Source organism: Carcharhinus amblyrhynchos, unplaced genomic scaffold, assembly GCF_965287045.1.
Source record: "Carcharhinus amblyrhynchos unplaced genomic scaffold, sCarAmb.v2.hapA scaffold_49, whole genome shotgun sequence".
NCBI classification, from domain to species: domain Eukaryota; kingdom Metazoa; phylum Chordata; class Chondrichthyes; order Carcharhiniformes; family Carcharhinidae; genus Carcharhinus; species Carcharhinus amblyrhynchos.
In genome coordinates, this window is record NW_027649790.1 from 1,122,595 (window position 1) to 1,148,232 (window position 25,638).

The 25,638-nt window shown below is 47.4% G+C and overlaps 1 protein-coding gene and 1 pseudogene across 5 annotated transcripts in view; both read left to right on the top strand.

The window, feature by feature from the left end:
- The window catches only part of fez1 (fasciculation and elongation protein zeta 1 (zygin I)), a 73,938-nt gene extending 49,466 nt beyond the window's left edge, over nt 1-24,472 (top strand). For 2 of the 5 annotated variants that reach the window (XM_080182223.1, XM_080182226.1), the window contains 6 exons: nt 4,608-4,879; nt 9,726-9,806; nt 15,084-15,159; nt 21,358-21,423; nt 21,773-21,816; nt 22,926-22,949. In XM_080182223.1, coding sequence (XP_080038349.1) covers nt 4,608-4,879; nt 9,726-9,806; nt 15,084-15,159; nt 21,358-21,423; nt 21,773-21,795 — 518 coding nt within the window. In that variant the 3' untranslated portion in view covers nt 21,796-21,816; nt 22,926-22,949. Of the gene's footprint in view, nt 1-4,607; nt 4,880-9,725; nt 9,807-15,083; nt 15,160-21,357; nt 21,424-21,772; nt 21,817-22,925 lie in introns of all 5 variants that reach the window. The other 3 variants (XM_080182227.1, XM_080182228.1, XM_080182224.1) reach the window with 2 other exon arrangements.
- LOC145337455 (small ribosomal subunit protein uS12-like) lies at nt 15,734-16,893 on the top strand (annotated as a pseudogene).
- Nucleotides 24,473-25,638: the final 1,166 nt, after the last annotated feature.

Sequence of the window (25,638 nt, forward strand, 5' to 3'; positions counted from 1 at the left end):
GTGTGTCTCTGTATGTCTGTGTGTGTGTGCGTGTGTGTCTCTGTATGTCTGTGTGTGTGTGTGCGTGTGTCTCTGTATGTCTGTGTGTGTGTGCGTGTGTCTCTATGTCTGTGTGTGTGTGCGTGTGTCTCTATGTCTGTGTGTGTGTGCGTGTGTCTCTGTATGTCTGTGTGTGTGTGCGCGTGTGTCTCTGTATGTCTGTGTGTGTGTGCGCGTGTGTCTCTGTATGTCTGTGTGTGTGTGCGTGTGTCTCTGTATGTCTGTGTGTGTGTGCGTGTGTCTCTGTATGTCTGTGTGTGTGTGCGTGTGTCTCTATGTCTGTGTGTGTGTGCGTGTGTCTCTGTATGTCTGTGTGTGTGTGCGTGTGTCTCTGTATGTCTGTGTGTGTGTGCGTGTGTCTCTGTATGTCTGTGTGTGTGTGCGCGTGTGTCTCTGTATGTCTGTGTGTGTGTGCGTGTGTCTCTGTATGTCTGTGTGTGTGTGCGTGTGTCTCTGTATGTCTGTGTGTGTGTGCGTGTGTCTCTATGTCTGTGTGTGTGTGCGTGTGTCTCTGTATGTCTGTGTGTGTGTGCGTGTGTCTCTGTATGTCTGTGTGTGTGTGCGTGTGTCTCTATGTCTGTGTGTGTGTGCGTGTGTCTCTGTATGTCTGTGTGTGTGTGCGCGTGTGTCTCTGTATGTCTGTGTGTGTGTGCGCGTGTGTCTCTGTATGTCTGTGTGTGTGTGCGTGTGTCTCTGTATGTCTGTGTGTGTGTGCGTGTGTGTCTCTGTATGTCTGTGTGTGTGTGCGCGTGTGTCTCTGTATGTCTGTGTGTGTGTGCGCGTGTCTCTGTATGTCTGTGTGTGTGCGTGTGTGTCTCTGTATGTCTGTGTGTGTGTGCGCGTGTCTCTGTATGTCTGTGTGTGTGTGCGCGTGTGTCTCTGTATGTCTGTGTGTGTGTGCGCGTGTGTCTCTGTATGTCTGTGTGTGTGTGCGCGTGTGTCTCTGTATGTCTGTGTGTGTGTGTGCGTGTGTCTCTGTATGTCTGTGTGTGTGTGTGCGTGTGTCTCTGTATGTCTGTGTGTGTGTGCGCGTGTGTCTCTGTATGTCTGTGTGTGTGTGCGCGTGTCTCTGTATGTCTGTGTGTGTGTGCGCGTGTCTCTGTATGTCTGTGTGTGTGCGTGTGTGTCTCTGTATGTCTGTGTGTGTGTGCGCGTGTCTCTGTATGTCTGTGTGTGTGTGCGTGTGTGTCTCTGTATGTCTGTGTGTGTGTGCGCGTGTCTCTGTATGTCTGTGTGTGTGTGCGTGTGTCTCTGTATGTCTGTGTGTGTGCGTGTGTGTCTCTGTATGTCTGTGTGTGTGTGTGCGTGTGTCTCTGTATGTCTGTGTGTGTGTGCGCGTGTGTCTCTGTATGTCTGTGTGTGTGTGCGCGTGTCTCTGTATGTCTGTGTGTGTGTGCGCGTGTGTCTCTGTATGTCTGTGTGTGTGTGCGCGTGTGTCTCTGTATGTCTGTGTGTGTGTGCGCGTGTGTCTCTGTATGTCTGTGTGTGTGTGCGCGTGTGTCTCTGTATGTCTGTGTGTGTGTGCGCGTGTCTCTGTATGTCTGTGTGTGTGCGTGTGTGTCTCTGTATGTCTGTGTGTGTGTGTGCGTGTGTCTCTGTATGTCTGTGTGTGTGTGCGCGTGTGTCTCTGTATGTCTGTGTGTGTGTGCGCGTGTCTCTGTATGTCTGTGTGTGTGTGTGCGTGTGTCTCTGTATGTCTGTGTGTGTGTGCGCGTGTGTCTCTGTATGTCTGTGTGTGTGTGCGCGTGTCTCTGTATGTCTGTGTGTGTGCGTGTGTGTCTCTGTATGTCTGTGTGTGTGTGTGCGTGTGTCTCTGTATGTCTGTGTGTGTGTGCGCGTGTGTCTCTGTATGTCTGTGTGTGTGTGCGCGTGTCTCTGTATGTCTGTGTGTGTGCGTGTGTGTCTCTGTATGTCTGTGTGTGTGTGTGCGTGTGTCTCTGTATGTCTGTGTGTGTGTGCGCGTGTCTCTGTATGTCTGTGTGTGTGTGCGTGTGTGTCTCTGTATGTCTGTGTGTGTGTGCGCGTGTGTCTCTGTATGTCTGTGTGTGTGTGCGCGTGTCTCTGTATGTCTGTGTGTGTGTGCGTGTGTGTCTCTGTATGTCTGTGTGTGTGCGTGTGTGTCTCTGTATGTCTGTGTGTGTGTGCGCGTGTCTGTGCGCGTGTGTCTGTGTGCGTGTGCGCATGTGTCTGTGTGCGTGTGTGTGTGCGCGTGTGTCTGTGTGTGTGTGTGCGCGTGTGTCTCTGTATGTCTGTGTGTGTGTGCGCGTGTCTCTGTATGTCTGTGTGTGTGCGTGTGTGTCTCTGTATGTCTGTGTGTGTGTGCGCGTGTCTGTGCGCGTGTGTCTGTGTGCGTGTGCGCATGTGTCTGTGTGCGTGTGTGTGTGCGCGTGTGTCTGTGTGTGTGTGTGCGCGTGTGTCTCTGTATGTCTGTGTGTGTGTGTCTGTGTGCGTGTGCGCATGTGTCTGTGTGCGTGTGCACGTGTGTCTCTGTATGTCTGTGTGTGTGTGTCTGTGTGCGTGTGCGCATGTGTCTGTGTGCGTGTGTGTGTGCGCGTGTGTCTGTGTGTGTGTGTGCGCGTGTGTCTCTGTATGTCTGTGTGTGTGTGTCTGTGTGCGTGTGCGCATGTGTCTGTGTGCGTGTGCACGTGTGTCTCTGTATGTCTGTGTGTGTGTGTCTGTGTGCGTGTGCGCATGTGTCTGTGTGCGTGTGCGCGTGTGTCTCTGTATGTCTGTGTGTGTGTGTCTGTGTGCGTGTGCGCATGTGTCTGTGTGCGTGTGCACGTGTGTCTCTGTATGTCTGTGTGTGTGTGTCTGTGTGCGTGTGCGTCTCTGTATGTCTGTGTGTGTGTGTGTGTCTGTGTGTGTGTGCGCGTGTGTCTCTGTATGTCTGTGTGTGTGTGTCTGTGTGCGTGTGCGCATGTGTCTGTGTGCGTGTGCACGTGTGTCTCTGTATGTCTGTGTGTGTCTGTGTGCGTGTGCGCATGTGTCTGTGTGCGTGTGCGCATGTGTCTCTGTATGTCTGTGTGTGTGTGTGTCTGTGTGCGTGTGCGCGTGTGTCTCTGTATGTCTGTGTGTGTGTGTGTCTGTGTGTGTGTGCGCATGTGTCTCTGTATGTCTGTGTGTGTGTGTGTCTGTGTGTGTGTGCGCATGTGTCTCTGTATGTGTGTGTGTGTGTCTGTGTGCGTGTGCGCATGTGTCTGTGTGTGTGTGCGCGCGTGTGTCTCTGTATGTGTGTGTGTGTGTCTGTGTGCGTGTGCGCATGTGTCTGTGTGCGTGTGCGCATGTGTCTCTGTATGTCTGTGTGTGTGTGTGTCTGTGTGCGTGTGCGCGTGTGTCTCTGTATGTCTGTGTGTGTGTGTGTCTGTGTGTGTGCGCGCGTGTGTCTCTGTATGTGTGTGTGTGTGTCTGTGTGTGTGTGCGCATGTGTCTGTGTGCGTGTGCGCGTGTGTCTGTGTGTGTGTGCGCATGTGTCTGTGTGCGTGTGCGCGTGTGTCTGTGTGCGTGTGCGCATGTGTCTGTGTGTGTGTGCGCGTGTCTCTGTATGTCTGTGTGCGCGTGTGTCTGTGTGTGTGTGCGCGTGTGTCTGTGTGTGTGTGCGCGTGTGTCTCTGTATGTCTGTGTGTGTGTGTCTGAAATGAGAATCCAGCACTCCAGTTTATGAGCAAAAGATGAGTCATTCCTTCCATTAAAAATTCCAAAAAGGTCGGACTTGGGAAGTATTTGTTGAATACGAGAACTTTCTAATTATAATGTGTATATATAAAGAAAAACCTTTTGTGAATTTGTTTTTATATGTTTGTACCTTTTGTACAAAAATAATTCTTATTTGCAGTTTAACTCCAATATGATAAGAATGTTTTTAGGGGTTCCATCGGTACTGTTGGGAGGTCAGGGGGTTCTGTGACTGAGAGAAACCCCGAGTTAGAGAATGGTGGAATTAATTCATTTATAATAATGATTCAATCAGTCAAAGAATGGCCACTTAGGGATTGTAATCAAAGGTTTTGTTAGTGGGATTGGTTCAATAAAGGGGTTCAACTGAGGGATTTAGAGAGGGGATTGCAGTTTGTGGGCCCCGGGTGATTGACGAAATGCCAGTCAGTGGTGAAGCAAAGGGAATCACGTGAAGCTGGGGTGTTGGTGACAGAATGTTCTGGGGGAGGTTGACGTAGTGTAAGTATCTGCTCTACACAGGGTTACAGTGGGACTTGGAGCAATACTGCCCATACAGTGATGTAAGAAGGCACATGACCCAGACTGAGGGTCAGTGATGCTTTGGTCAGGGACATGCTACAACCTCGAGATCGAGAGAGCTCCATAGCTTTACTGTGTTTATAGTTACAAATAGTTCATAAAGACTTGTTAACATACCTGCTGAACAAACACATTCTGTCACCAACACCATCCCAACGCTTGAATGCCCACAGTTGGAACAATAATGAAGAACAGCGTCAGAAATAACGGGATGGGGGAATGGGATGCACCCAAATACCAAAACCAGGTCGAAAAGGATGAAGCCAGTTCAGAACGAAGGGTTTGAAGCAGCGTGTGTGTTTTGGGTTTTGCAGAGGTGGAGCAGTTGACCGAGGCTGAAGTGGGCGAGCTGTTGGTGCAGGTTGAATTGGCCGTTAAAGATTACTCGGAGGAGCTGATACAGCAGCTGGCCCTGCGTGACGAGCTGGAGTTTGAGAAGGAGGTGAAGAACAGCTTCATCTCCATCCTCCTCGAGGTGCAGAACAAGCAGAAGGAGCACCGGGAGACAATGAAGAAGAAAAAGAAGGAGAAAGGTGGAATTCCGGCCAGCATCCGGCAGGAGAGAGCAAGCCAAATGCCAGTGAAGGTGAGAGCCTGTCCACTGAATGGTGAAACTAACTGTTCGTTAGCCTCTGAGCTTTGCTGTTGTAAGGCTGTGGAACATCACGGTCCTTGTTTATACAGATTCAGGGTAGCGCAATGGGTTCTGTTACTGGGCTAGTAATCCAGAGGCCTGGCATGATGCACCAGAGATATGAGTTCAAACCCACCCATAGCATTTGGAAAGATTTAAATTCTGCTAATTAAAATAGAATCTGCAATATAAACTAGTAATGGTGGAAATAAAACTTGTTGTAAAAGCCTAGCTGGTTCACTCACACCTTTAAGCAAAAGAAGTTTGCTATTCTTGCCCATTCCTGAAGTGCCCTTTAGTGTCCCGGAATGTGTAGGGGTTAGAGGGATTAGTAGGGTAAATGTATGGGGTTGTAGAGATAGAGCCTTGGGTGCAATTTTTGTTGGTGCGGACTCGATGGGCTGAATGGCCGCCTTCTGCACTGTAGGGTTTCTATGATTCTATGACCTGAATGTGACTCCAGACCCACAGCAATGACCCTGAAATGGCTTACCCACTCAGAATGGTGAGTCACCATCACCTACAGTAGTGTTGTTGCAATAGTAATCCGGCCCAGTGCCAGAGGAACTGCAGGGTCAGACATTTGGGGTGGGATTTTCCAGCCCGGCTCGCCCCAAGACCGGAAAATCCCACCCGAGGTCAACAAACCTTTGCATGGTGTGTGGCAGATAGGATGGGAAGATTCCACCCTTGGTGTATGCCTGAGGAGCCAATGGTACGAAGCTACCATCAGTGGGGTTGTGGCTAAATGTCAGAATGCCCCCTGACCCTAGCTCCGTGGAACACTGTCCGACAATTAGGGATGGCGATCAATTCTGGTTTTGCCCTCTGGATAAATGAAATGTTTTGCTGTTGAATGAAAAGCTCAGAGGAGTGGGAGAGGCTGTGTTATCTCGATCCTGTAATAGATTTCTGCTTCGGGGAAGGGGTGAATTGGAGGCCTGAACTGCTTCCACCTCTAATACATTGCTGTTTTCAGTGGATCTTTTTTTATTTGTTCATGGGTGTTGCTGGCGGGGCCAGCATCTATTGTCCATCCCTGAGGGTAGGTGAGAGTCAACCACATTGCTATGGATCTGGAGTCACATGTAGGCCAGACCGGGTAAGGACGGCAGATTTCCTTCCCTAAAGGATATCAGTGAACCAGATGGGTTTTTGGGACATTTGACAATGGTTTTGCATTAAAAATCATTAGATCTTTTAATTCCAGATTTTTTTTTGTTGAATTCAGATTTCACCATCTGCCATGGTGGGATTTGAACCTGGATCCCTACAGCATTACTCTGGGTCTGTGGATTATTTGAGTTATTGATGGTCAGCATGTTGGCATGGGAGAGGATGCTGCTGTTGGACTGCCCTTCCAGATGTGGAGGATATTTCAAGGACACTGCTCTTGGTACCTGTCCGGTGTTTTGCTGTGCCGGCTGTAGGCTACTCCGAAGCATGTGGGAGCACGGAGATCGCTGCTGTTCAGTAAACCGTGATCTTAGTCTCTCAGCTTTGAAATCCCAGAGATCCTGGTCCTCAAACACTCGTTCCCTCAATCCAGTAACATAATGCTATGAAATCCGCTATGGAAGTGAGTAGATGAGTCTCCCTTCCTTTATCAGCACAGCTCAGTGTAAGGAAGGAAACAAGCTGTGTGCCCCTCAGTATCAGTGTGTGAGCAAAGGGATAGTCTCGGTTTAAATTATATGGTGAGTCATGCTTATTTGAACAGCTTGGGAAATCTCGCCTGGCAGAGCCATTGAGATTCTTCACGTTTACCCTTGTCTGGCACTGTGTTGAGTAATATTAACTCAACATTAAAGCTAAGTCCGGTCAAATGATATAATTATGTGCACAGGGCACACTGGGAGCTCCAGACATAGAATCATAGAATCACTGCAGTGCAGGAGGCCATTCAGCCCATTGAGTCTGCACCGACTCTCTAACAGAGCATCTTATCCAGTCCACCCTACATCCTCTTCCTGTAACCCTAAATCACCTAACCTACACATCTTGAGGCACTAAAGGGACAACTTAACTTGGCCAATCCACCTAATCTGCACATCTTTGGACTTTAGTTACTTTAGTTAACCAGCCTGTTTGAGTACAATATTCAGACACATTCCATTGTGTGGTGTCTGGAAATTAAACTTTCAGCTCCCCTAAACACTGGGATATTCCGGTTGGGGTTTGCACCAAAACCAGAAAATCCCACCCAAGGTCAGTAGACTTTTTGAATGATTCTTGTTCTGTCCGGTACAATTCCCGTGGCGGGCGAGATGGGGAAATCCAGCTCTGAGTGCCTGGAAAAATGAACTGTCTTTTCTCTATCGTCTGAAGAGATTGAGTATCTCCAGGGGGCGAAGGCATCAGCTGTGACTCAGTAGTAACGTTCTCTTGCCTGTGCAGAGTGGAGGAAAATGACCTTACCGAGAGAGAGTATTTAAATCACTTCTTTCATAACCTGTCCCAAAGAATTTCGCAGCTGAAAAAGTGGCTTTTGAAGTGTTGCCACTCTTGCTGTGTTGTGGGAAATGCTTCATCTAATTTTCACACAGAAAACATGACCACAAACAGCAATGACCAGATCATTTCCTGCCAGTCTGTGGAATAATGCCTCGGCAGCAGCTGCAAGCACAGTTTACTGTCCAATTTGAAAGGTGGAGGGTGGGATTTTCCACCCTCGCAGCCTCTGCTCCCCTCCCCATGGCGTGTTTAACAGTCGCAGAAGTGGCCCACCATTGGTGGGTGACAGGACCCTCAGGTTGTCAGTAGGGTTTTCCCTTGTTTGCACCCTGCAGTAGGGAGGGTCATTGTCAGCGGGACCAGAAGATCCTGTTGGCGCAAACAGCTGGAATATCCCACCCTAGATCTCTGACTGTACAGCACTCTGTTAATATTGCACTGGGTTATCAGCCGAGATTGTTGTGCTGATACCAAGCTAAGGTTTAGATGAAAACTAAAACCTTGACCAGAATGGGGTTCCAGAGATGATGAACTAAGTTACAAAGCTGAGTGGAAACACTGGTGTTGATTTCTTTAGAAAAGGTTAAGAGGAAATTTGGGGCGGTAGAGTGGTTAGCACTGCTGCCTCTCGCCATCAGGGACTTGGGTTTAATTCCGGCCTCGGGTCACTGTCTCTGTGGAGTCTGCACATTCTTGCCACATTTGCGTGGATTTCCTCCAGCTGCTCCGGTTTCCTCCCACAGTCAGAAAGATGTGCAGGTTAGGTCGATTGGCCATGCGACATTAAGAGTCAGTTTTACCAAGATGTGTATGTTAAGTAGATTAGCCATGATAAAAGCGTGGGGTTACAAGGTACTCTGTCAGAGAGTCGGTGTAGAATCCCTACAATGCAAAAGGAGGCCATTCGGCCCATTGAGTTTCCAATGACCACAATCCCATTCAGGCCCCATCCCCATAATTTACACTGCTAATCCCCCTGACACTAGGATTGATTTAACACGGCCAATCAACCTAACCCGCACATCTTTGGACTGTGGGACGAAACTGGAGCATCCAGAGGAAACCCACACCAGACGGTGGGGTTGTAGGGATTCTGTGATTCTCTGAAAAGTGTTCATAATCATGTGAAGTGTAGACAGAGGAGTTTAAAATTGAACTGTTTGCCTTAGCATAAGGGCCAAGAACCAGAGAACACTAATTTAAGAAGGTTTACAAAAGAACCAATGGTATCATGGAGTGTGTGGTTAGGATCTGGAATGTGTTTTAAGAGTGTGTGGTGGAGACGGATTCAATTGTGGCTTTCAGAAGGGAATTGGATCAGCATCGAAAGAGAGAACATTTGGTTGTGGAGAAACAGAAATGCTCCTGCAGAGAGCTGACATGGGCATGATGGGCCAAATAGCCTTCTGTGATTCAACCTAAAAGGAAGTTGGTTAAATCATTGACATAGCCGATTACGGACAAATGGCCTGTTTCTGTGCTATAAACCCTATAGATGTCTCTGCTTTACTGGGGCCCTAAAAACAAGTGGGGGTGACAAAGGGGCCCATGGCCGTTTCCACACTGTGATTGGCTAATGATCAATAAATGTAAATATATTTATGCAAATCAGGACAGTCACATGACTCGTGCTGTGCCCATGACGACATGGCATGCAACAATCAGATCTGTTTTGGGAAGTTAGACTCTCCATTTCAGAGTTGTTGTTTTAGGCTATATTCCTATTGTAGATATTATTCACTCCACCATTGGCCTTCAGGTTGTCTGGTCCTGGGATTCCCTCCCGAACCCCCTCCATTGCTGCACCTTAACTCTTCTCTTTTAGGAAGCTTAGGGTGGCTTAACCAAGGACCTGGGCTCGATTCCCGGCTCAGGTCACTGTCTGGGCGGAGTTTGCACATTCTCCCCGTGACTGCGTGGGTTTCCTCCGGGTGCTCCATTACCTCCCACAGTCCAAAGATGTGTGGGTTAGGTTGATTGGCCATGCTAAATTGTCCTTATAGTGTCAGAGGGAACTAGCAGGGTAAATGGGGTTACGGGGATAGGACCTGGGTGGGATTGGTGCAGATTCGATGGGCCAAATGGCTTCCTTCTGCACTGCAGGGATTCTATGATTCTAAGCTTCTAGAACTACCTCTTTGACTATCTCTTGGTCCCCTGCACTAATTGTATTGGGCTTGTTTTGATGTCGTCTTTTTCCTCATTCCGTTCCTGTGATGGGCCAATTCCTTGGTTAAAGACGCTACAGAAATAGAAGCTGTGGGTTTAGTTTGTCACCTTCGCTGTGCTCTATCTCGTCTTTCTCCTGCTAACTTTCTTCCCTTCTATTAAACGTGGCTGCCAGCGTTTTAGCATGGAAGGAATCTCCAATGTCATCCAGAGTGGCATTCGGCAGACCTTTGGAAACTCGGGCAATGAAAAGCAGGTAAGTGCTCCTCGCGTTTCCCCGTTACATTATTCAGAATGAGCGAACACTGTCCTGAATGCTCCAGAAATTAAATATCAATTTCCTGGACACTGCTACAAGGCGGGGTGTAGATACGATAAATCATTGAATAAAATAGTGACTTTCTGTCCTCAGTTTTCTCTGAGGATTATTGCTCATTAATTACAAAGTTATTGGAGGTGTGAACAATGTTGTTGGAGTGAGAAGATGCTTCGAGGTGATGAGTCTTTTTTTTACTCATTCAAGGGGTGTGGGTGTCATTGGCCAGGCCAGCACTTACTGCCCATCCCTAATTGCCCCTGAGAAGGTGGTGGTGAGCCGCCGCCTTGAACCGCTGCAGTCCCTGTGGTGTAGGCACATCCATAGTGCTACTAGGGTGGGAGTTCCAGGATTTTGACCCAGTAACAGTGAAGGAACGGTGATGTATTTTCAAGTCAGGATGATGAATGGCTTGGGGTGGAAGTACAGTAAGAAGTCTGACAACACCAGGTTTAAGTCCAACCGATTTATTTGAAAGTAAACTCACAAGCTTTCGGGGTTTGCCCCTTTGTCAGGTGAATGGAGAGTTCTGGCCTCGGACAGAGCATATAAAGCACAGACAGTTTACAGATTACTGATTAGAATGCGAGTCTTTACAACTGACCTGCTATTCAAGTCTTAAAGAGGCAGACAATGTGAGTGGAAGGAGCGTTAAGCCCAGGTTAGAGAGATGTGTATTGTCTCCAGATAGTACAGTAAGTGAGGTTTTGCAAACCCAGGCAAGTCATGGGGGTTACAGATAGTGCGACATGAACCCAAGATCCCTGTTGAGACCGTCCTCATGTGTGCGGAACTTGGCTATCAGTCTCTGCTCAGCGATTCTGCGAAGTGCCAGCTGGGGGTGTTGCGCTGCCATGGTAGGGTCGTGGATTTGGAAGGCGCTGACTAAGGAACCTTGGTGAGATGTGCATCTTGTACACAAGATTGTCCCTTTTCATCAGTGGTGGAGGGGGTGAATGTTTATGGATAAGGTGCCAATCAAGCAGTGCCCTGAATGGCATCAAACTTCTTGAGAGTTATTGGAGCTACACTCAATCATGGAAGCAGAGATTATTCCACCACATTCCTGATCTGTGTCTCATTGACAGGCTTTGGAAGTCAGTTACTCACCACAGGATTCCTAATCTCCGATCAGCTCATGTAGCTGTGGTATTTATACAGCGAATCCCATTAAGTTTCTGGTCAATGTTAACCCGCAGGATGCTGACAGTGGGTGATTCAGTGATGCGAATGCCATTGTATGTCATGGGGCAATGGTTAGATTCTCTTCTGTTGGAGATAGTTATTGCCTGGTCCTTGTGTGGTGTGAATGATTCTTGTCACTTGCCAGCCCAAGCTTGGACCTTGTCCAGGTCTTGCTGCATTTGGACATAGACTGCTCCCAATTTGAGGAATCGTAACTGAACATTGTACAATCATCAAGGAACATCCCCACTTCTGACCTTATAATGGAAGGAAGGTTATTGATGAAGCAGCTGAAGATGGCTGGGCCTAGGACAGTAGTCCAAACAACTTCTGCAGTGATATCCTGGAGCTGCAATGATTGATCTCCAACAACCACAACCATCTTCCTTTGTGCCAGGTATGACTCTGACCAGCAGAGAGTTTTCCCCCCGATTCCCATTGACTCCAGTTTTGCTGGAGCTCCTTGATGCTGCACTGAGCCAAATGTAGCCTTGATGTCCAGGTCAGTCACTCTCACCTCGCCTCTGGAGTTTGGCTCTTTTACCCATGTTTGGGTAAACATGTAATAAGGCCAGGAGCTGAGTGACCCTGGCAGGATCCACACTGAGCATCTGTGAGCCGCTGTGATGACCCCTTCCATCACTTTACTAATTATTAAAAGTAAAGTGATGGGGCAGTAATTAGCTGGGTTCCATTTGTCGTTTGTGTACAGGACATTACCCTGGGTAATTTTCCACATTGCCGGATACATGCTATTTTAGCTGCACTGGAACAGCTTGGCTAGGGACACAGCAAGTTCTGGAGCACAAGTCTTTAGTACTATTGTGGGAATATTGTTAGAGCCTTTGCAGTATCCAATACCTTCAGCCATTTCTTGATATCATGAGTGAATTGAATTGGCTGGGGACTGACATCTGAGATGCTGGGGAACTCCGGAGGGGATGGATCATCCACTCGGCACTTCTGGCTGAAGATTGTTGTGAATGCTTTTCTTTTGTACTGATGTGCTGGACTCCTCCATCATTGAGGATGGGGATATTTGTGGAGCCTCCTTCCCCAGTGAGTTGTTTAATTGTCCACCGCCATTCACAACTAGATGGGCAGGACTGCAGAGCTTAGATATGATCTATTGTTGCGGAATTGCTTGGCTCTGTTTATTGCTTGCTATTTGTGATATTTGGAACACAAGTATTGTAGGTTTGCCGGGTTGACACCTCATTTTTAGATATGCCTGGTGCTGCTCCTTCCTGCACTCCTCACTGAGCCAGGGTTGATCCCCTGGCTTGGTTGTAGAGTGGGTGATATGCCAGACCATGAGGTTGCAGATTGTGGTCAAGTACAATTCTGCTGCTGCTGATGGCCCTTAGCATCTCATCGATGCCCAGTCTTGAGTTGCCAAATCAATTTGAAGTCTACTGCCTTTAGCATGGTGGTAATACCACATCACATGATGGTTATGAAGGCGGGATTTTGTCTCCAGGAGGACTGTCACTCCTATCAATGCTGTCTTGGACAGATGCATCTGCGGCTGGCAGGTTAGTGAGGATGAGGTCAAGTATGTTTTTCCCTCTTGTCGGTTCCAACGCCACCTGCCGCAGGCCTGGTCTAGCAGCAATGTCCATTACACTGTGGTGGTGCTGACGTGTCACTCTTGGTGATGGACATTGAAGACCCCACATTCTGCACCCTTTCCACCTTCGATGCTTCCTCCCAAATGGTGTCAACGTGGAGGTGTACTGACTGGTCAGCTGAGTGGGGCTGGTATGTGGGAATCAGCAGAAAGTTTCCTTGCCCACATCTTACCATGACCCTTCATAGGGTCCGGGATCGATGTCGAGGATTCCCAGCGAGGAGTGAGTTGGGAATCCAATACAACATCTCATTGGCAGCTTTCGGAGTCCACCTGGCTTACGGATTCTGACTGGCTGACCACCTGCCGTGTTAATGGAACACTCGGCAGTCTGAAACAATTCTGTTCCACCGAGGCACAGTGGTTAACCGTACCCCACTGTGCCACAACCACCTCCGCCAGATCTGTCCTGCCAGTGAGGTAGGGCATGAAGGGATGGTGATCCTGGTCTCTGGCACATTATCTGTAAGGTATGATTTCATGTGTATGACTATGACTAGTCAGTGAGACAGTTCTCCCAATTTTGGCACAAACCCTCTGATCTTAGTAAGGAGAACTTTGCAGGGGGCGACAGATGTTTAACGTTTCCAGTGCTCGGATAGACAGCAGCCTTGGTTCATTTAGCGATTGGATACAGCTGAGTGGCATTTAAGAGTTGCCGAAATGTCACCATCGATGTCACATGTAGGCCAGACCAGGTAAGAACAACAGATTTCCTTCCCTAAAAGACATTGGTGAACCAGATGGGTTTTGTTTTACAACAATTGGCAATGGTTTCATGGTCTACATTAGACATTTAATTCCAGATTTTTACTGAATCAAAATCTCACCATCTGCCATGGTGGGATTTGAACCTGGGTACCCTTGTGTCTCTGGTTTAATAGTTCAGCGATAATACCACCATGCCATCATCTGCCCCATCCAGAAATTCCTGAGGTTGGTAATTCCATATTGAGCCAGCATTGGAGGAAAGCGTAAAATTATTGTATTCATTATGCCTATAAAAAAAACACAGCATCTCATTGGCAGCTTTCAGAGTCCACCTGGCTTACAGGATCTAACTGGTTGACCAACTGCAATGTTATTGAAACAATTCTGTTCCACCGAGGCACTGTGGTTAGCATTGCTGCTTCCCAGCTCTGGGGATCTGGGTTCAATTACGACTAGACATTCTCCCGGTGTTTGCGTGAGCTTTCTCTGACAGTTTGCGTGGGTTTCCTCAGTGTGCTCAGGTTTCCTCCCACAGTCCAAACGTGCAGGTTAGGTGGTTTGGCCATGCTGAATTGCCTCATAGTGTCTCAAGATGTGTAGGTTAGATGGATTAGCCATGGGAAGTGCGTGGGGTTACAAGGATAGAGCGGGGGGAGAGTATGCTGACAAAGGGTGAGTGCAGACTTGATGGGCCAAATGGCCTCTTCTGCATTGTAGAGATTCTATGAATTCTCAAGTTGAAATATTGCAACCCTAGTGAAAGCCAATCTTCCTACAGAAGAATATAGAATAAGTAGTGACTCAAGTAATGATTCTACTTCGGTCTCTATATAATTCATTAAGATCTGAAAGTGTAACTTGTGTAGGTGTCAAAGGGACACACACAATATAAAATGTTACTGACAAACACAACTTTATCAGTATGGAAAATGAGAGATTGTGTGGTATGATATGTATATATATATTTGAACCTGACACTTTCTAGACACTGGGGCCATTCTGCACCTTTTGACTCCCCTTCCTGTCAAATTTTGTTTCTTCAGAGAAGTTTACACTCAGCACAGCAAAGTTTAAAGTTTATTTATTAGTGTCACAAGTAAGCTTACATTAACACTGCAGTGAAGTTACTGTGAAAATCTCCTAGTTGCCACTCTCCAGCACCTGAGGGCACAACTTCGGGCTAAAAGGGACGATCCTTTAAAACAGAGACGAGGAGGAATTTCTTCAGCCAGAGAGTGGTGAATCTGTGGAACTCTTTGCCACAGAAGGCTGTGGAGGCCGGGTCATCGAGTGTCTTTAAGACAGAGACAGGGGAAAAGACAGGAGTGCGGTCTTGAGAAAAATATCAGGCATGATTGAATGGTGGGGCAGACTCGATGGGCTGAATGGCCTAATTCTGCTCCTATGTCTTGTGGTCTTCTGTTCTGTTCTGGTACACTGAGGGAGAATTTAGCGTGGCCAATGCACCTAACCAACATGTCTTTCAGACTGTGGGAGGAAACCAGAGCAACCAGAGGAAACCCACACAGACGCAGGGAGAACATGCAAATTCTGCACAGTCACCCAAGCCGGGAATTGAACCGGGATCCCTGGCGCTGTGAGGACAGTAGTGCTAACCACTGTGCCACCTAGTTGGGAAAGCAACTAACATTCTTCCACCGTACTAACGTTGTCTGTTTCTTTGTATCTAGTACCTAACCACAGTAATACCTTATGAGAAAAAGAATACACCACCAACAGTCGATGATCTTCAAATACTGACTACAAGTGAGTTATTTAAAATAAACCCTGCTTCACTTTTCACTGAAATGTTTTTCTGATGAGATTGGCACTTTGTTACAATCGGGTGAGATGACAGCTCACCAGTGCTGATGAAACATCATTTCTAACTGAATATGACTTTTGGCCGCCCTCCACATTTTCCTGCCCTGGCTGCGACTTTGCTGGCGGGACTGGAAAACCCTGGCCGTGAACACCGTTTCCTCCACAGGTGCTGCCTGACCTGCTGAATATGTCCAGCATTGTAGTCATTGTTTTTGTGGCACTTTGTGCTTCTTGGGAGCTGGGGGTTATGTCCAGAGTTAGTTTGGAGTAACACTCTGCCCTAATAGTCTCCCTTAACCCAGTCGAAGGCGAACCCACCACATTGCCAGTGTGCTAATTCCACTGCTGAATGACATTGCAGGTGGGTTTTATTCTCAGCGGAAACTTGGTTCAGATTGGCCAACAATTCCAGTTGAACACTCAAAGTCCCCTTTGGTGACTCTTTGCCGTGAATTATGATTGCAAAAAATTGGCCAGAAAGCATTTTTTCTTTTGTGGAGAGGCTGTGTCTGCGATCATGGATAAATGCTGTGGTCTTCGTACAGCCAGAAATTTTAAAGTATTTATTAGTGTCACAAGTAGGCTTATGTTAACACTGCGATGAAGTTACTGTGAAAATTCCCCTAGTTGCCACACTTCTGCACCTGTTTGGGTACACCAAGGGAGAATTTACCATGGCCGATGCACCTAACCAGCACGTTTTTCGGACTGTGGGGAGAAAACCCATGCAGACACGGGGAGAATGTGTAGATTCCACACAGATGGTGACCCAAGTTGAGAATCGAATCTGGATCCCCAGCGCAGTGAGGCGACGGTGCTAACCACTACTGTGCCACCACCCTGTGCTGTAAACTTGGGCTTGATCAGAAATGGTGTACATGGCAATACAAGAAAGCCTGATTGGCAAGTGCCCTAAAGGCCAAGCTATTTGGTGGTGCCTCCCATGCCAAAGGAATAAATAGTCTAAGCAACCCAATTCTGTCCTCAGAAAGTGTCCAGCTTATAGAGAATGTCTGGTGGGGTGGGGTGGGGGAGGCAGAGGGTGTGTTGTGTATAGTAGTGAAAGGCATGAAGGAAAAAGTGGGGAGACACGAGACAAACGTGTCGAGAAAGAGAGACACCAAACAAGCAGAAAGAGTGCAGGTAACAGACATTTTATGTGGAAAAGACTGACATTACTGCAATATCCTAAAGGAAAGATAATGGGCAGGAATTTCTGGCTGCCCGCACCCCATGACCAGAAATCCCCACCCAAGGTCCACGGATTTTTAAATGGTCTCACCAAATTATCTGTCCCGCTCGTAACAATCCCCAGTGCACGCAGGATAGGAATATTCCACCCAATGTAACTGGTACCTTTATACAAAATAAATACCAATCTAAATATCAGCGAAATTTATCATCGAGAGATTACACTTTGGTTTTGTAACTTCTGTCAATGGATAAGAGATAAGAGTCCAGTTGATAAAGAATGGCAAGAAAATCACGGCTTTGTTCCAAATGATGGCTGCTTGAATTTCATTGAAGAAAACGTTGAGGTTTTAGTCGCTGGTTTTGGTTGGAACGTTCAGGCTGTTTGTTGCTGATATTCCTGGTGTCCATTTCAAGGTGGTGAAATTAGCCAACGTATCTTGAACGGCCCCGCACAAAGGCAAGAAGGAGAGACCAGGATCTTAAATTTTTCAATATGCGAACCAAAATGGAAAAAGAAAACATCTAAAAATAGATGTTTGGCAAAGCTGAAAAAGTACCATCATATCACCCAAAACGGCATTTGGACCCAGCAGCAGGAGTGAGAGTTTATTGCCAGCAGACCTAAGAATCAATGAAATAGTCGTAACAGATTGTGTAATGCTGCACTCGCATTACTAGAGACAGGGTCCATGTGGTAACAGTATCTCTTATCTCCTCATTATCCATTGACAGAAGTTACAAAACCAAAGTGTAATCTCTGGATTATAAATTTCCCTGATATTTAGATCTGTATTTATTTTGTATAAAGATAACAGTTACATTGGGTGGAATATTCCTGTCCTGCCTGCCACAGGAATCGTCGCGGGCCGGACAGATAATTTGGTGAGACCATTTAAAAATCCGTCGACCTCGGGTGGGGATTTCTGGTCATGGGGATGCGGGCAGCTGGAAATTTCTGCCCATTCACTTTCCTTTAGGGTATCGCAGTAATGTCAGTCTTTTCCACAAAAAACGTCTGTTATCTGCACTTATTCTGCTTGTTTGGTGTCTCTCTCTCTTGGCACATTTGTCTCTTGTGCGTTTCCCTTCTTTTCTTCATGCCTCTCATTACTGTACACTCTCCACCCCCAGCCCCCACCAGACATTTATTTCTTTTGGTGCTTTACCTCCTCCCTATTTTTTCCACATTTTGCACCCTTTATTTGTGAATGGCCACCCAGATGCTGGTGCCCACTCTAACCATCTAGTGAGAGTCGCTATATACAATCTAAAGAAATGATTGTCCACTCCGATTTTTCACCAATACATCCAATACCCCACACAAACGTGGGGTGATATTGTCAACTCCCCTCTGATAATTCCCCTCAAAACTGGGGAGAAAGCAGTCCAGTGATTGAGCCTATCCTTTGACCTTGCCTCGAGGCTTTGAGCATCAGTGCTCCGGTTCCACCTTGTCACCCTGTCCTCCTCTTGTTCGGTGAGGTACACAGCAAGTTGCCGAAGAGTGATTCAAGAGAAGAACCTTCTACAGGCCGTAACACACCCTAGCATCTCCACGCTGGAATGTCAACTGGTCACGGTGACAGGCAACATGCATTCATACAAAGAAATACCAGGCTGATTTCGGGGATGGCAGAACTGATGTTTGAGGAGAGATTGATTTAGGTTAGGATCATTTTCGCTGGAATTCAGACGAATGAGGAGGGATCGGATAAAGACTCATAAAATTCAAACAGGACTAGACAGGGTAGATGTAGGACGGATGTTCCTGATGGTGGGGGAATCTAGAACCAGGGGCCACAGCCTGAGGATTCGGGGTAGATCATTTAGGACGGAGATGAGGAGACATTTCTTCACCCAAAGCATGGTGAGCCTGTGGAATTCATTACCACAGGAAGTAGTTGATGCCAAAACGTTGAATGTATTCAAGAGGCAGCTAGATATAGCACTTGGGGCGAATGGGATCAAAATTTTATGGGGAAAATGTGAGTTGGACAATCAGTCATGATTGTGATGAATGGTGGAGCAGGTTCGAAGGGCCAAATGGCCTCCTCCTGCTCCTATCATCTGTTTTTATGTTCCTAAGACTCATACGCATGGTTGGATTAATGCTGGATTGTGGAATGTGCCAAGTGTTTCGTGGTCATTGTTCCTCACTCTCTGCGTCAGTTGAAGACTCATTTTCCACCATTGGCTGTTTCCAAGTGCACATTCCTTCTGTATTTATGCTGGCAACGCAGCTACAAAGCAGCCAAAAGACTAATTCCCTCCTCCTATAATTTATATTTTATTTGGTAACTTGTCTCCAGACATACTGAGGGTGAATAGTGCAGCACTGCACAGCAACATCGTGAAGATGTTTGGAGGAATATTTTTACGGCTTTAACGTTTTTGATCACATTCTTCAAGAGCACGTATGCATTGTCCCTGTTCAGCAACCAGAATAACCCTCCCAGAAATGCTGGCCAGAAGCTGATTTCATTCAGCTGTAACGAGTCTCTAAGTGTGGCACCCACAATTCAAGTGCTTTTCAAAAGAAATTCTTTTGAGTTTCTTTAATCCTGACGGGAGGTATTGACATCATATTCCCAGACCTCCATCTGCAAGCTCGTTGGGCAATCTGTAGAATGAATTAAACCAATATTAACCATATGTTCGGTGATGAGGAGGGAGATGATATTCAGTAGAATCCCTACAGCCATTTGTGACTTACTAGAGACATACAAGATGATCAGAGGATTAGAAGGGTGGACAGTGCGAGCCTTTTTCCTCGGATGGTGATGGCTAGCACGAGCGGACATAGCTTTAAATTGAGGGGTGATAGATATAGGACAGAGGTAGGTTCTTTACTCAGAGGGTAGTAAGGGCGTGGAATGCCCTGCCTGCAACAGTAGTGGACTCGTCAACATTAAGTGCATTTAAATGGTCATTGCATAAACATATGGAATAGTGTAGGTTAGATGGGCTTTAGATTGGTTTCACAGGTCGGTGCAACATCGGGGACTGAAGGGCCTGTACTGCGCTGTAATGTTCTATGTTCTATATTCTACAGTGCAGAAGGAGGCCATTCAGCCCATCGAGCCTACACTGACAACAATCCCACCCAGGCTCTATCCCCACACCCCCATGTATTTACCCTACTAGTCCCCCCCGTGGCACTAAGTGGCAATTTACTATGACCAATCAACCTAACCCGCGCTTTGGACTTTGGGAGGAAACCGGAGCATCCGGAGGAAACCCACGCAGACACGGGGAGAATTTGCAAATCCCACACAGACAGTGACCCAAGCCAGGAATCGAACCCGGGTCTTTGGTGCTGTGAGGCAGCAGTGCTAACCACTGTGCCACCGTGCAGCCTGTGACGCCCAGTTGTCAGCTGGTTGGGTGCAATCCACTGACAGGGTTCAGTGATGAGTCCCTCTGTGCTCACAGCCTCATGTCCTCTTCCGTTGACCACTTTATAGATGAGGGTACAAGCGACAAGGAGTTATCTTTTTATCGTTTCCATTAAGAACGGGATCTTCTTTGTGGTGGCGGTTACCCACACTGGGGTGTGCCACCTGGGGGTGCTACCAGAAGATCCAGCTGGTGTGAATGGCTAGAACATTCCAGCCTATGAATTTAAGAACATAAGAAATAGGAGCAGGAGTCGGCCATCTAGCCCCTCGAGCCTGCCCCGCCATTCAATAAGATCATGGCTGATCTGAAGTGGATCAGTTCCACTTTCCCGCTTTCTCCCCATAACCCTTAATTCCCCTATCTACCCGTGATTTAAATATATCCAGCGGGGTAGCCTCCACCACTTCAACGGGCAGAGAATTCCAGAGACTCACCACCCTTTGAGTGAAGAAGTCCCTCCTCAACTCTGATCTAAACTGCCCCCCCCTTATCTGAGGCTGTGCCCTCTAGTTCTGCTATCCTTTCTAAGTGGGAAGAATCTCTCTACCTCTACCCTATCTGGCCCTCTATCTAGCAAAAAGAATTTGCTTTCTTGCAGCATTTTTAAGTATTGCATTTTACTGGGAGTCAGACTCGAGGGGTTGAATTTGATTCCAGCACAGGTTGAGAGTTTGGGACAAAGGAGGAGAACGGCTGCAGAGCTCAGTAAAAATTGAACGTCAGTCAGAGGGGCAGTAAGGATGGTTACTATGGGACAATGTATTCTCATAGCAGTGCAGTACTGTTACTGTTCTGAGAGTCCCAATGTGACAGGTTTCTGGATTGGAAGAGAGGGAGCTGTGCTCTGTGCTGATGTCCAGCCTGACCTTGGAGTCATTGATGTTGAGAAAAGTCAAAAACTGGACCTTTGCTCATGAGAAGAGAAGGGCCTGACTTTACTCACAGGCGCTGGTGGAAGTGTGGAAGACATTTGCAAGAATGGTACCAGGATCTTCATTTATGTGGAGAAATTGTGATAAAGACACAAAATGGTGGAAATACCCACCAGCTATGGGTGACATCTGTGGATAGAGTTAATGTTTCAGGCATCAGCAGAGAGGCCAGGGTGGCAGGATCCCGATGGGAAGGTCATCTGAGAGACTTTACGGGCTCCTCACGCCCTGCCTGTTGGTGGAGGGATATAAAATTCTGTCCCCGGGGTGGGGGACAGCCCAGAATTAACAATGGAGCCCAAAGTACCCGGTTTCCTCCGGGTGCTCCGGTTTCCCCCCCACACCCCAAAAACATGCTCTCAGGCTGATTGGTGTTAACAAATTGTCCCTAAGTTAGTCTTCCCTCAATCTTCCCCAACAGACGTAGACAAAGGCCACAAAGGTGGAAGAGGGCACTCGCAATGATAAAATGGCGGCGCGGGCTCGTTGGGCCGAAGGGTCTGTTTCCCGTGCTGTGTTGTTCTTTGTACCAATGGCACAAAGAAAATGTGGTGCATATGTAAACCAAAATGTTCAGTGCTAGAAGCCACTAATCAAATGATTGTTCCCCCCTCAGTTCTTCTGGCTATGAAGGAGGACAGTGAGAAGGTTCCAGTTTTACTGACAGACTACATTTTAAAAGGTAGGAAAAACTTCTTTAAAATTTAATGAAGTGTATAAAATGCTGCCTTTGCCCTCGTCCTGTCCTTCCCTACACCGTTCCAAACCGGGCAGGCGAATGGCTTTCTCCTCTTCGCAGCCTGGCCACCACTAAGTGCCCAGAATGAAACCGGGGAAAGTCCCTGTCTGTGGCTGTGTGGATTGGGAGACTCAGTTGAAGAAGGATCATTGGTGTGGTCTGATGTCTGGTCAGTAAGATGTGCAGCACTCTGGGTCACTGGTACACCACTGGGATGTGGTTAGGTGTTGATTTAGCTGTGAAAACTGCACAGTTTGGGATTGTTTATATTTTTTTCCTTCTTATTATTCAGTGAATCCCTGTTACAGCCATTAAACTCCCATGGTACAGGAGGAGGTGTGTACTGACTGATCTCTCAAAGTGCGTCCTAAACCAACCCCCCACCCATATCCCCCCCTGCACACTAACCATGGCTAATCCACCTAATTTACACATCTTTCGGACACTAAAGGGCAATTTTAGCACGGCCAATCCATTCAACTGAACGTTTTTGTGGGAGAAAACTGGAGCATTCGGAGGAAACTTTCGCAGACATGGGGAGAATGTGCAAACTCCACACAGACGAGCACCCAAAGCCAGAATCGAACCCAGGTTCCTGGCACTGTGAGGCAGCAGTGCTAACCACTGTACCACCTATTGATCCTCAGAGGTGGTAATTAAGAATTGTTTTTTTCTCCAGATAGTTGAACAGTTACTCAGTAAATAACCTGGAGAACGGAAAGCCATAAAAAGCTGCATTGAGATGAGAAATTAGTATTGTATCTATCTGTAACTATGAAATACACTTGCTGGAATAGAGTTACTTAGAATCTTCTTCTTAAATGCCACAGACCTAGCCATAGCTTTGTAGGTCACAGTCAGAATGCTCTTATACGATACAGGGGAGAATCCCACCCACCACCCCCCCAAACCTCAATACCATCACCTCCTGATCCCAACCCTGCTCCTGCCAAACCGAGACCAGGCATTCCCCCATCGCATCACTGGCCTAAAGAAAACTACTGCTTTTGTAACATGGCCCACTCACTTGTTCGGTAGAAAGTGGATTAATCCTTCTTCCTAATTACCTTTTAGAGCTTCAAAAGGAAGAACGTGCATTTATATAGCACCCTTCACAACCTCAGGACCTGAAGACTGCTAATTAACAAGGGAGTCAAAGGTGGGGTTAAGGTCACCTTCAGACCAGACATGATCTAATTGGATGGCAGATGGGCCTGGGGAGGGCCGAACGGGCTATTCCTGCTCTTATTTCTCCTTATGTATTTGTGTTGTCTTTTTCTCTTCACATACTTAAAGAAACTTTGACTGTCAGTTTTATGTTCCCCGCAAGCTTACTCTCGTCATCCATTTTCCCCTGCTTAATCAATCCCTCAGTCCTCCTTTCTGTGTGTCATGTCTGCCTTCATGTCTCCATCCTGTTTTGACATGTATCTTTTCCTTTCCAGTTTTGTGCCCGACTTAAATCCCGGCGTTGTCCCCTTGGAAAGCCAGGATTGACCGGGCTGCTGGATTCCTGCTTGCAGACTGCATCCCAAGGCCTAAATAATTTTCCAACTGCTAACTACGTGAAACCGTCTCCATCAACTTGAAGAATGGGAAATGAGAGGAATGTGTTTTCTTAAACTTCGGGAAAGGTTTTGTAAATAACATATTTTTAAGGATCAACTGCTATTGGGGTTGGTGTCAATAAGCCAATTGTGGGAAGCATCCACAAACAGCATGGAAACTAACAGGGAGAATCTAGCTGTACTTAATCTGTCTCGTCTTAATCAGTGGGCATGTTCTGTGCTGGGGTTCTGGGAATTAAAGCCTATATAATAATCCAGTCCTGGATTTGGGGGTTTCCAGTAAGTACTGCTGCTATTCCATCCGTTCCGAGTTAACTCCGCTTCCGCGATGGATCACGCAGCTCTTTCCTCACCGGTTGACGGGTCAAAAGATGTGGCAGCCTTGCTAAATTTGGAGGGCTGCCACGTTATTGCAACGTGCTGTAGACTTAAAATGGTGAATCGTGAGGAATCCGCTCTGAAATCTCTTTTGAGGCTGACCATGTTTCAGGGAACGGGTGCTGCAGAGGGAGGGGGTGTCAACAGGGCGAATAACACTATTCCCCAGGGGCAGACCTTCTAGTTAATTACCATCAAGTGTCAAGTTGATTCCTGCAAATGTTCATTCTTATTTCAACAGATATTTAGTAAGATAAATGGAATTATTCACTACAGTCCATGTGCTGAATTCACCAAGGGCCAATCTCTCTCCCTGTGCCAGCTGTTCCCTGTCGGATATCTACTCCAATGGAAGAGGAACGAGTTCGTACCTGGGGTGAGATGCATTTTAGCATCGTTTGTAATTTCAGGGTGGTATCCCCAGTCATGGTCGCTCCTCGGGTTTGGTGTATTCTAAAACAAACCCAAACTCACAACCTGACCTGAGTGGAGCAGTCAGCGGTGAAGGGATTTGGCAAAAGTCCAGTCTGGTCATCTCTCTGGTCGGTGATGGTGTTAATAATTTCCTTGCGACACGATCAAAGCACAGTTCGAACATGCTGCTATCAGCAGCTTTCTCTATTATACTACGCCACGCCAGCACTAAACCTGACTGCTTACCATTTAGATTGTGACTCCCTCATCTTGTAAAGGCATCTATCTGTCTGCACTTTCCTCTGTTAAATACTCTGTGATTGTTGTTTCCAGAGAGTATCCTTTCTATATGAAATGCCGTGTCTATGACGTACCCTCTCTAACACCCCTTTTATAATAAGCATACTCAGCAGGTTTGGCAGCAGTTGTGGATGGAGAAGCAGTGTTAACGTTTTGCGTCCAATATGACTCTTGTGGTGACCTTTTTGTAAAGTTCCCATCTTGCAGCTTGCCCTCTCTGCAATAATCCTTCACTCTGTAGGCAGCCTCTCTGAGATGGCCTATCTGGTTCGAAGCCTATCTCAGTAAGATGCCCTGTCTCTTTTTCTCTCTCTCTCTCTCCTCCTCCTCTCTCTGGCCCTTTTTCTCTCTCTCTCTCTCTCTCCTCCTCCTCCTTCTGGCCCTTTTTCTCTCTCTCTCTCTCTCCTCCTCCTCCTTCTGGCCCTTTTTCTCTCTCTCTCTCTCTCCTCCTCCTCTCTCTGGCCCTTTCTCTCTCTCTCTCTCCTCCTCCTCCCTCTGGCTCTTTTTCTCTCTCTCTCCCTCCTCCTTCTCTCTCTGTCTCTCTCTCTCTCTCTGTCTCCCTCTCTCTCTCCTTCTCCTCCTCTCTCTCTCTCTGTCTTTCTCTCCCCTCCTTCTCCTCCTCTCTCTCTGTCTCTCCCCTCTTTCTCCTCCTCTCTCTCTCTCTGTCTCCCTCTCTCTCTCCTTCTCCTCTCTCTCTCTCTGTCTCCCTCTCTCTCTCCTTCTCCTCCTCTCTCTCTCTCTGTCTTTCTCTCCCCTCTTTCTCCTCCTCTCTCTCTCTCTGTCTCTCTCTCCCCTCCTTCTCCTTCTCTCTCTCTCTCTCTGTCTCTCTCTCCCCTCCTTCTCCTTCTCTCTCTGTCTCTCTCTCTCCCCTCCTTCTCCTCCTCTCTCTCTCTGTCTCTCTCTCCCCTCCTTCTCCTCCTCTCTCTCTGTCTTTCTCTCCCCTCCTTCTCCTTCTCCTCCTCTCTCTCTCTCCCCCCTCCTTCTCCTTCTCCTTCTCCTCCTCCTCTCCCTCTCTCTCTCCTCCTCTCTCTCCCCCCTCCTTCTCCTTCTCCTTCTCCTCCTCCTCCTCCTCCTCCTCTCCTCCCTCTCTCTCTCTCTCTCCTCCTCTCTCTCTCCCCTCCTTCTCCTGCTCTCTGTCTCTCTCTCTCCCCTCCTGCTCCTTCTCTCTGTCTCTCTCTCCCCTCCCTCTCTCTCTCTGTCTCTCTCTCCCCTCCTCCTCCCTCTCTTTTTCTTTGTCTCTTTCTCTGAGATGGCCTATCTGTTTCATAACCTTCTGGGTGGAATATTCTCATCCCGGTTGCCACAGGTGGGACATGGACCCTGCAAAGGTCCATTGACCTCAGACAGGAATTTCCAGTCTTGGGGTGAGCATGGCTGGAAAATCCTGTCATCAGTTAGGAAGGCAAGTACAATGTTAGCATTCATGTGGTGAGGGTTAGAATACAAGAGCAGGGATGTACTTCTGAGGCTGTATAAGGCTCTGGTCAGACCCCATTTG